The sequence below is a fragment of the Solanum pennellii genome, chromosome 7 (assembly GCF_001406875.1).
Source record: "Solanum pennellii chromosome 7, SPENNV200".
NCBI classification, from domain to species: domain Eukaryota; kingdom Viridiplantae; phylum Streptophyta; class Magnoliopsida; order Solanales; family Solanaceae; genus Solanum; species Solanum pennellii.
Window position 1 is genome coordinate 2,772,037 of NC_028643.1, and position 10,771 is coordinate 2,782,807.

General features: G+C 36.2%; 1 protein-coding gene across 4 annotated transcripts in view; it reads right to left on the reverse strand.

Moving 5' to 3' along the window:
* LOC107026466 overlaps positions 1-10,329 on the reverse strand; it is a 28,098-nt gene extending 17,769 nt beyond the window's left edge. For 2 of the 4 annotated variants that reach the window (XM_027918454.1, XM_027918453.1), the window contains exons 1-2: positions 10,162-10,329; positions 5,412-6,566 (exon numbers count right to left, since the gene is read on the reverse strand). In XM_027918454.1, the coding sequence (XP_027774255.1) occupies positions 5,412-6,487 (1,076 nt within the window). In that variant the 5' untranslated portion in view covers positions 6,488-6,566; positions 10,162-10,329. The remainder of the gene's footprint in view (positions 1-5,411; positions 6,567-10,161) is intronic. The other 2 variants (XM_015227437.2, XM_015227439.2) reach the window with 1 other exon arrangement.
* Between the last annotated feature and the right edge of the window lie 442 nt (positions 10,330-10,771).

Genomic DNA, 10,771 nt, shown 5'->3' on the forward strand with positions numbered 1-10,771 from the left:
AAGAGGCATGGAAAATAATTTCCCAGGAAACCCAACAAAAATAAAAATAAAGCTGTGTTTTGAATGTATGAAATGAAACATGGTGTTCTTTATATTCACATATTTCAGATCAAAATAAGCATCAAATGGGGATATGGTGATGCTACTCTCAGAAAATTGACACTAGAGAGATACTGTGTGGTTATAGATTGATTGAAGGATGTGTTTTGATTGCTCGTGGACCAAGTGTTCAAGCTACACATGTATGGTGAGTGATAACCTTACTAATAATTGTGTTTCGACAACTTAATGAAGACCTAAATCAAATTCTCCAATAGTTGAGGCGCTGATACATGTTCTTAATGTCCTTCTTAAAAAAAACTGGTAATGTTCAGTTCTTAATGTCTTAACTAGGTCATCAAAAGCTTAGTTATCTTCTATCCGTGTACATCATAAAAAAAGGAGGACTCTTCAGCTAACACTTATCACAAAAATGATCAAAGGGAAGATTGCCTGGTTACTGGCCAGTACATACACCACATGCAGGTAACAGGCTACCATTTTTTAGAATTATAGGAATGTTCTACAAAACATTTTTAAAAAAAATAGCAACAAGTTCTAAGGTTCTAGAGCATTCCCCCAAACTGTAAAGATATGGTATCTAGACCTAACTTAACCCCAATTAGCTCATGAGGGAGGATTGCCCAAGTCCATATAAGCAAACCATCAATCCATTCCCCAAACAATGTGAGACTTTAACCCACTCTAACCCCCCCCTTTTTCACGCCCAGGCCCAGCTGGAATGTGGATTAGAAGCACATACAGGGATGACGGAGTAGATACCATGTAAAGATATGACACTTGGATTGGGTTTAACTCAACTCTACAAGTTAGCTCAAGAGGAGAGGATTTGTAACACCACGGATTCGAGAAAGGACAACATATCAGAAGTTGCAAGTGCCACAGACAGAGGCCACCTACAGACTGTAAGGTTGAGCCACGGACCGTAGGTGGGGTCCATGGTTAGTCACCTCAACTCCACCCAGAAAGTTCAGTAAAGGCACGATCCACGGCCGGACCTACGGACCGTAGGTTAGACCACAGTCCGTGAATCGTGACCCTCAACACCAACTCTCTGAAGTCAAACAATGCCTTAGCTGGACGGACCGTCGGTCAGGTCTGTCGATGGCCCCGTCAGCTTTTAAGTTAGGGTCATGTTTGTCTTTTGCCCTATGCGTTGGACACCTAAACTACGTCGTTTAACCCCTAAACTACGTCATTTTGGTCAGCTTAAGCTTAGAAGCTTGATCAAAACTAACCCTAAGCGATTCATTCACCAAAAATTCATCAAACTTAGAAAAATAGTAGAAAGAGTCGAACAAACCCCTCAAGAACACGCAACAGGTTTTCTTCCATTCTAGCCCCGAAATAGAAGGAATTCTTTGTAGATTTCCTCACCACATATGTGGGATTTCACTAGTGGGTTATCTTCATCCATTAGGTCCCTAAAATTAAGTCAGATTCTTAATTCTCTATATCTTGCTTAGACCTAAGGTTTTTAAAACCTTAGATATTGGTTGCGATTTAGCTGTTATAGTATTTGTAATCAGATTATCATGTTTTGTGGAATCATTTTTTAGTTACTTGCATGAAACTCAGAACCCTAGTTGTGTAGATTCTCTTAGTTAATGAATTACACTTGATAGGTCAGTTAAACATATATATATATATATATATGCTTTAGTTTCGAATGTTTAATTGTCAGTTCATAAATGTTGCATTCTTAGATTTGCATGTCAGAATATTAAGCTATCTAGTATTTCAATTATGTTGTGTCATACACATTTCCAGTTGGGAGTAGGCTTAGCACCAAGTTGGACTAGGGTCCAACGTACCCTCATAGTCCCAGAACTACGTACCCATGTAGGTTTATAAGTCCCTCTGTGGGCACCAGATTTAGAAATCACGTCAGTCATGCCCTCTCAATAGGGCGTATACATCGGACTCCACGTTTAGCTCACATGATTTTATGTCGATTAATAGTAGCTCCCACAGTCAGATTCTAGTGCATTTGACCAGGTTTTCAATTATATTTCAATATTTAGTCCCATCATGTCATGTTTATAAGGAGTGCTTGGTCATTACATTTAGTTCGGTATTTACATTATGTTCAGATTATGTCATTGCTCAGTCGTGCTTTTTACAGCTTACATATATGTCCAGTTATATTCTATGTCCTGCATGCTCAGTACATTCCAAGTGTTGACGCATACTCTACGCTACATCCTTCAATAATGTGGGTTCAGGTCCTCAGCATTCAGATCACGCGTAAATCAGCTGCCGATCTATATTCAGCAGCTTCAGTGGTGAGTCCTCATACTTTGAGGACAATAGACATGTTTTCCATTTCAATCTTTTATTTCAGATTTAGTTTTGATAGGGTTAGCTCATGTCCAAGCAACTCTAGTCAATTAGAGGCTTTTTCGGACATGGTTTTAGACTCGGCTTTAGTTTTGAGTGATTGTTCTGTATCACTGAACTCTTAGATAATATTTATATATATTCGTATTAGTATTGGGTATTCCCCACATTCATTTAAATATTGTTTTAGCTTCTGCATTAGTTCTTGTTTTCTTAGATAATGTCAGCATGCACTTATGTTATGTCAGACTAACCCTTGGGGTCAGTTGTGATCCTAAGTCCCGTGTTTACGTCAAGGGAGTAGCCTTGAGGCGTGACAGGATTTGCCATATCCATATAAGCAGACCAATTATAATGTTAATTTGCATAAAAATTATAACGATTAAAAGCATATTTTGAATTGACTTTTAACATATAAACCAAAATTTAAAAAACCTCTAAACTTCTGCCTTTTGGCTTAAAAACATGTGCTTATAAGAACTTCTATATCCAAACTCTCCAACACTATTTAAAAGCTACCTTGACTTAAAAGCACCTAAATAAGCTAATTCAGAGGGGCTATAGTCAAAGGTGAGCTCTACCAAAAAGAACTTGGCTCTACTAAAAGACCCACTATATTCTCTCACACCGATGACGTGTCACAAGTTGTTATAGTAGTACAGGTTGAACCGGAAGAATTTTAATGAAAGACCATAGTTTTGACAAAAACTAAGCAAAGGGCAATTGGGAAAGAGGATCCAACTAGAACCCTACATAGACAGAACCACCTCAACCATGAAGATGCAAAGAGAATTTGATCATCTCTCTATTCTTCGAGCACACTTTGTAAGAGTGCCAAACTTATATTCATAATCCCATCGACGCTGATAACTTGACGAGATGAGGAGGTGCTTTTTTGGAACTATCACAAGTCCAACCCATTGTTGAATCAAATAAGATGATTTTTTATGCAACCTCGAAGTTGGAGGAGGTATTGGTTGTTAAACCTTAAAAGCACAATGCACTTTGGTATTGGAAAATGCACATACATCTCATGCATTCTGCCTATACGGACTTGGACAATCCTCTTCTCATGAGCTTAATTTTTGTCAAAACTATGGTCTGTCATTAAAAATTTTCAAGTGATATTTTCCAATATCTGATTTCTATAGCAACCTGCGTAGCACCGTGCATCTTTTCAGTGACTACTTTCTCATATCTAATTTGTATACCACCCCGCATCTTTTTGATGACTACTTTCTCGTATCTGATTGGCGTGTATCATGCATCTTTTCGGGACTATTTTATCAAATCTAATTTGAGTAGCACCGTGCATCTTCCCTGACCACTTTCTAATATTTGAGTTGTGTATGATCGTGCTTCTTTCTGATGACACCTCGGTGACAAACATAAACTTTTATTGGTGTACCAGGCCCAAATTAATTGCAAACTAAATTTTAGTATTTATGACCTTGAGATTTACTACTGTTTTCAGTTTTAAAAAAAAAACTACTTTTTTGTGGAACAGAGGATGGCATAGATCATTTATGGGATAGGGGGTTGCAGAACTTTGTTCAACCCCAGATTTGTGGCAGATTTTCCTTAATCTCACAGGCATATCTTGGTGTATGCCTAGCAAGAATGATGATACTCTATTCAGTTGGGAGATGGCTGGAGTTGGGGCTGCAAACAGAGAAACATGGAGGATGATCCCTGCTAGTATTTGATGGACTATATGGAGGGAGAGAAACGAGAGACGTTTTGAGAATAGGAACAACAACCTGCAGGAAGTTAAGCTTAAGTGTATTTTGTTGTTCTGCTTTTGGAGTACAAATGTCTACTCCAATGAAACTGAGTCAAATCATAGATGCTTTAGGATCCATTTAGATTTGGTTCAGTTTTTTGGATAGATTATACTTCCTTTCTGCTTTTGTAAATATGGTTTTTCAGTACTACCTAAGTACTATTTGAAATACAAATGTTACCCGTTTCAAAAAAAAAAAAAAAAAAACTTTGTTCAACCCCCCCCCCCAATTCCTCCACTAACTCACCTATCGTGATCTCTTTTTACCACTCCTTGTTAATTCTTTTCTCATATCTGATTTCTTCTACTACAGTAATTCCTGCTGCTATTAAGAACGATGGATTTTCTTCAACATAATCATTCTCTTTTCCTATTCATGCTCTCTCTATCTTTATTTGTTTTACCCGATGCTAAATCTCTCGCAATCTCGCCATATAGTTACAGATCCCTTCCTCGTCTCAGCATGTATTCAACGTCCTCAAAAATCCATATCTTCTGGCTCTTTTCTTATAGTTCTCTTTACCTTCCACAATCTGTCCAGATGTTAAGCTTCCTTTTTGCTTATGCACCACTAATTAATTGCTGCAAGTTCTTAACTCCGACTTCAATATCAAAATTCCAGCAGATTCCCCTCCATGCAAAATCATTTTGGAATCAGCTAACTAAATTATGCTTGGGTAGGTCAAGTATATAGCAGCAAAAGTTAAGTAGTTGGCCAGAATCCACTTGGGCTTAGGAAGAGCAAGGTTAACTGTCAACATCCAAGCATTCTTTGGTTTCTCCAAAAACTCTAAACAACAAATTAGTCCCAATCTCCTATCAATTCTTTTTTGGACAAACATCTTCTCCACTCGCTTTTTAATCCATTTTTTCCTTCTTTTCTTTGTTTGCTTAATTTTCTTAATTTAAGATATCATTCCACTATGGCTTTTGGGTTTGAAATTCATCAAAACTAAATACAGTCACAAAGCAATTTAGTAGTACTACCGCAGAACATAGAAAACAATAAGATCAACATGCAAAGGAGCAGCATTTCAGACATGATTTAACCGAGACAATGGGGAATCTTTTAACACATAATGTGCCATAGCAACGCCAAGATTAAAATACAGCAGACAACCCCTCAATAATATAAAGTAAAAACTTAGTATTACTTCTAAGGTAACTTGCAGATTTAAGAAGTTATAAGCAAAAGTTGAAAACCAAAATGAAAAGTAAATGGAAAGACCTTCTGAAGAAAGCCACCACAGAAGCGGTAATAGATGAACTCAGCTGAAGAGATCCTTCCCATAGCTTTTCAGCCGCAGGAGACATCTTATTAGACGGTAACCTACTCTTCTCATTCAATCTGTGAGATCTATGGATTGACTTATCTATTGATTTCACGTCCTCTTTCATATCACCTTCCATGTGACTTGTTCCTCTACTTTCAAGTGTGTCTACAAGATTATCAAAAGAACCAATGGAATTCTGAGCCTTGGTCTGCAATGACTTTCCACCAGCCTTTTGGTCAGTAGAAGCCGAGCCCCTTAAGAGAATATCTCTATCCCACCAACAAGGCAGTCCAGATCTGTTTGAACACTTAAGACTTTGATCCGAAACACAAGAATTTCCAAATCTATTGGCTTCTTCAGGGCAGCCTCTTCCATGAGAAGAAGCATATGAGGAATGGTGCTGAGAAGAAATCTGCTCAACTGCTCCAAACTCTCTCACACCTCCAGTGGAAACATTATGCATTTCGAATGACATCCTAGAGGTGACATCAGGGTTCCCAGAAATCAAATATCCCAGATGAGGATGAAGCTGAGATTTTCCAGTATACGAATTATCGGATTTTGAAGAGGATCTACCAGTGTCAGCTTGTGCAAGCATGTTATTTGTCTGTGATACCCAATTTAGCGAATCAGGTGCCTCCCCAATTGGAAAATCATATTTCCAGAGTGGATGCTGGTGCTGTGTAGATTGCAACTGCATGCATGAAGAGTAATGGTTCATACTTTTAACTTCATTTTCTTGGGCCTTCGAATTACTAGTGTATCCTTCGACACTGTTCTGATGATTAAATTGATGCTGGAAACTATCTCCATGAGCAACCATTGAGGCAGACTTTGATTGATTTACAGTTGACTCACGGGTGTTTTCTTCTGTGGTGAATAAGAGTGGACCATTCCCTTTTAGACTTGATTCTGGAGTCCAGGAAAATTCAGGCAAATCAACTGGCCTCGATATCCTTTGACCCAAATGCGTCCCACATGAAGCAATGTCGTAGCCTCCAGATGAAGATGGGAGTATTTTTTTTTCCATCCAAGCTTCCTTAAGTCGTAATAAAACAAAACGTTTATGACCAACAACTGCTCGCACAGTTATAACTCAATCCTGCTCACTAGCAAAATAAGATCAATAAGATAAGAGAACAATCAGAGGAAAACAAAGAAAAGTCATCTACAAGCACTTCAGAAAGCTAGAAATAGTATAAAAGAACTAAGGAGAGAACTTAAACTACAGCTGACAACAGAAATGAAGGGTACATGTTAGAAGCTTTATCTGAGTGATTATTCACCCCCCACCCAACCCACCCCCACCCCGAAAAAAAATACATTCCCCTTTGTCCATAACAATCAGTAGGTATGCTATAACTGTCCCATGGGGATGACCTAGTGCTTGAAACATGCCGTACAACCTGCAGATCCAGGTCAGAATTCCAACTACAACACTCAGTGTTGCACCATTTACTCCACCCCTGCTGTGTGGGATTAACTTGGCAAGCTTTACTTGTGGACTGGTCCGGCTACCCAGGGGATTAGTCGAAGCAAAAACAAGTTGGACACACCATTGATATACAAGATAAAAATAAAAATAAGGTAAACAACTTGCCTCGCAAAAATATATAACGTAGTCCAACCCATTGACTAAATACAACTTAGTCTTGACTAAGCCATCCGACCACAGAATAGGATTGAACTAGCTTTGCCAAAGGGATAAATTATTGCAATAAAAAAGTCTTTTGGTTTTTGTTGAGTAACAGTATATTATTCTTTTATTTATATTATTTTGAGAAAGGAAAAAAAGAAAACAACAATCCATTAATCATCAGCACAAAGGCTATGCTGGAGCATATTTACAATTTCAAAAAACAAATGTGTGACATTGTTCTTCTTAAAGGATTTTAAGAATTCTAACAGAATTTCAGCTTCCTTTGCAAAGTTCTCTTTACACCAAAAGCAGTCTTTTTTTACTTCAGTTAATTTCTTCACGTTTCTTTTCCAAGTTTTTCATAGGGGATATTTTACAGTAATGAAGTACAGTAGTATTCCAGTTTAACACAAAGAAAGAGGTGGTCTGTATAGAGGAAATCTGCAAGATGAAAATTATTTTGCCTTTAAACTGTCACTAATGAAGCTCAAGAGGAGATGAGGGGGTATTTTCTTTTAATTTAATGTGACACGTGTGTCATGCTCCCATTGGTGTGTTATGGACTCCCCAACTTGAAGTGGTCGTAAGTCATCTAGGGAGATCTTAGTTACGGACATGACAAACTAGAGCGTGTAAACAAACAAAGGCATAAAAAAAAGTTCCAGCAAGTTGGAGGGATAAAGTATGCATTAAGCCTAAACTAAATAAAACAGACTTCATTCTGCACCAGAAGAGCAGCTTGAATCTCAACCAAATCATATCCAACTCCTCTCACTATCTGATAATTGTGCATGATGACATCCGTTAACACCCCAACTATGTTTACCAATAGCTGTCCAACCAGATATCTAGATGACCCATTCAGTATCTTTACATATTTGATTCTTCTGGATGAAACCAAAACACATCCTACATATTTCTTCTTTGGTTCCAAACAAACACAGTTGTCTATTGACATTCCAATGTTACCTAACACTCAGCAATGTAAGTAGTCATTTTAAGTTTATGGTCCAACAGAAACTAAAAACCTTAGATCACCTCCCAAGGAATCTCAATATCAATTAACTATATCTCAAACCCAAACCAAACTAATTACTATTGTTATCATTCGGAAAAGACAAATAGGGTCCTCTAAAGAAACTAGATGTTACAAATATCACAATTATCATTTCACAGACATACAAAGTCTCTATCCAGACTAAATTTACTCCTTGAAAATACTGGAACTAGTATAGGTGAAAGACAACTAAACTTTAACCTTGATTAGTTGGTATAGCGTAAATGGATCATTTGCTTCTGTGGTGTTCTTTTCTTAGCTAAACTGGTATTGGTTTTTGAGAAATAAAGGGTTGTCTGGACCAACTTTCAGTTGATGTGTATTTAGGTCTACTCCATCCACTTTTAGCGCCTTCACTCATATATACCTACTAACAAATGTATTTGGCGGTTTATACAAGACATGGAGAAACCATTTTAGGCCATCTTCTCTGAGTTTATACTCCGTATTTTTACTTGCAAGTTGCACCCTCTATTGGAGATCAGCATTCTAATATTGTATAATCTTGTCAGAGAAACATGCATCTTAGGATCCACATTTCTACAATATTTATCCTATGAAAATATTCTATTGTTCCAACATTCACTTTCATAGTATATTGTTAGTCATACCGTCGTCAGATAAAACTTGTCTTGCGCTTTGTTAAGCATAATTGTATCATATAATTATATGTTTTAGTTATAAAAAAAAAGGAGGCAAATTACATTAATAAGTACCAAGAAGGTCTACAAAGTACAATAAGGAACTATCATATAATTATGTGTTGCACTTCCATAACGCTCCTCCATTAAGATCATCCTATTTTAAGTACGTGTGTTACATCTTCATTTATCACCCCACTGTCCCCGAAACAATGAATCTAGATATCTAAATTGTTTGCACTTAAGCTTCACAATCCAAATGGCATACCCAAAAATAAAATGAACAAAGAGATGGCATTAAAGAAAGCTACACGATTCTCGAACAAAAACGATAGTACTACAGAAAACCAACGAGCAACCTAGAATCAAAGGGACAAAACTCAAGCAATCAAACAAATCCATACCTACAGAGGAAAGCATGTTTTGGGCCATTCAGAATTTATAGAAGCAGCATAATTTTTACAACTGAACTGTACTTATTAAAACTTAATTTCTATGTCACTGATATCTAATACTCCCTCCATTTTGAATTTATTCAACCTACTTTTCTTTTTTAGTCCATTTTAAAAAAGAATGATTTTTTTCCCTTTTTAGCAACTTGTTAGTTTCAACTTTCCACGTGAGATGTTTAACACCAAAAGATCAAAGGGCATTTTGGTACATTTAACAAATCTTTAATTTTAGACCACAAGTTAAACTATATGTCAAGTCAAAACATGTCCCTCCATTTGAAATTGAAAAATGGAGGGAATATCTAAAAACGTAGTGCCCATTTGGATGAGCTTATAAAAAAGTAACTTATAAGTCAAAAGTTAAAAGCAGGCATACCTCAAACCCTTTGGGTTTGACCCATTGGTTTGGGTTTAGAACTTTCATATCAAAGGTCTCAAGTTTGAAATCTCTAGGTTTGCCTTTTGGGTCAAACTCCTCACACCGGGTTACCGCAGGTTACCTCTCCTATAGGGTTTGCGAGATATTGCTTACAGTTTGTCTTGTCATTTAAAAAAAGAGTTGGGATTTTAAACTTTTTTAGCCTAAAAGCCCATGCTTAAAAAAACACTTTTTAACTTTTCCAAACAACTCCAAAACTAAAAAAAATAACAAAAAATGCTTAAAAAGTCAATAACCACCTAAAGCTAATCCAAATACCCCATAATTCATTGATTATGATATTTTTCAATTTTATAAACTACTAATATGATGATCTTGTGACAATGTTCATCTAAATTTTACACTAATGACCACTGTTTAGACTCTGTTTCTTAATCTTTACTTTGATTAATACTCTAGATTTCTACATTAACAAAAACCCTCATTAAGTTTTTGCTTTTAAAAAAGCTAACAAAAATTTAAAAACAAAAACTTACTGAGGGAAGCCATGAACGGAGATAGTGTAGCAGTAGCAGCAAGAAGCAGTGAGAGTGAAAGAGAAGAGACCGACACAGAGCAAAACGAAAAACTGAAAAAACTTTTGCATAATACATCGAGTTTTCGTCTATTTTTGGACTTCGGTAATTAGGGATTTAATATATGGTGCAGTCCATGGGTGACTCTTCTAAAAAAACAAAAAGAAAAAGTCTCGGGTTTAAACTATGAAAGTTTTTTCGAATAGGACTTTAAGTCGTACGAATTTAAAATATTATAATTTTAATACAAATATCGAATATGAAATACAAAATTAAACCAAATATTTGGGTTGCTAAAAAGAAAAAATTTAAGTATGTAGTATAAAGTAAAAATAAATCTTATATATAATGTAGTTTTACATACTAAGATTATAAAATCAATACTAAAATAATTAAATAAGTAATACTATACTTGTTGTATTTATATTAAATATATATATTATTGATGTATGTATTGGTATTCGACCTCAAGTATAACATAAGAAATGTGTGTTTAAGCCCTAAAGTGAGGTGCAAAACATGTTTGAACATTTGTGTCTAGGTTTATAGGCATTTTTGTGTATTATTTAGG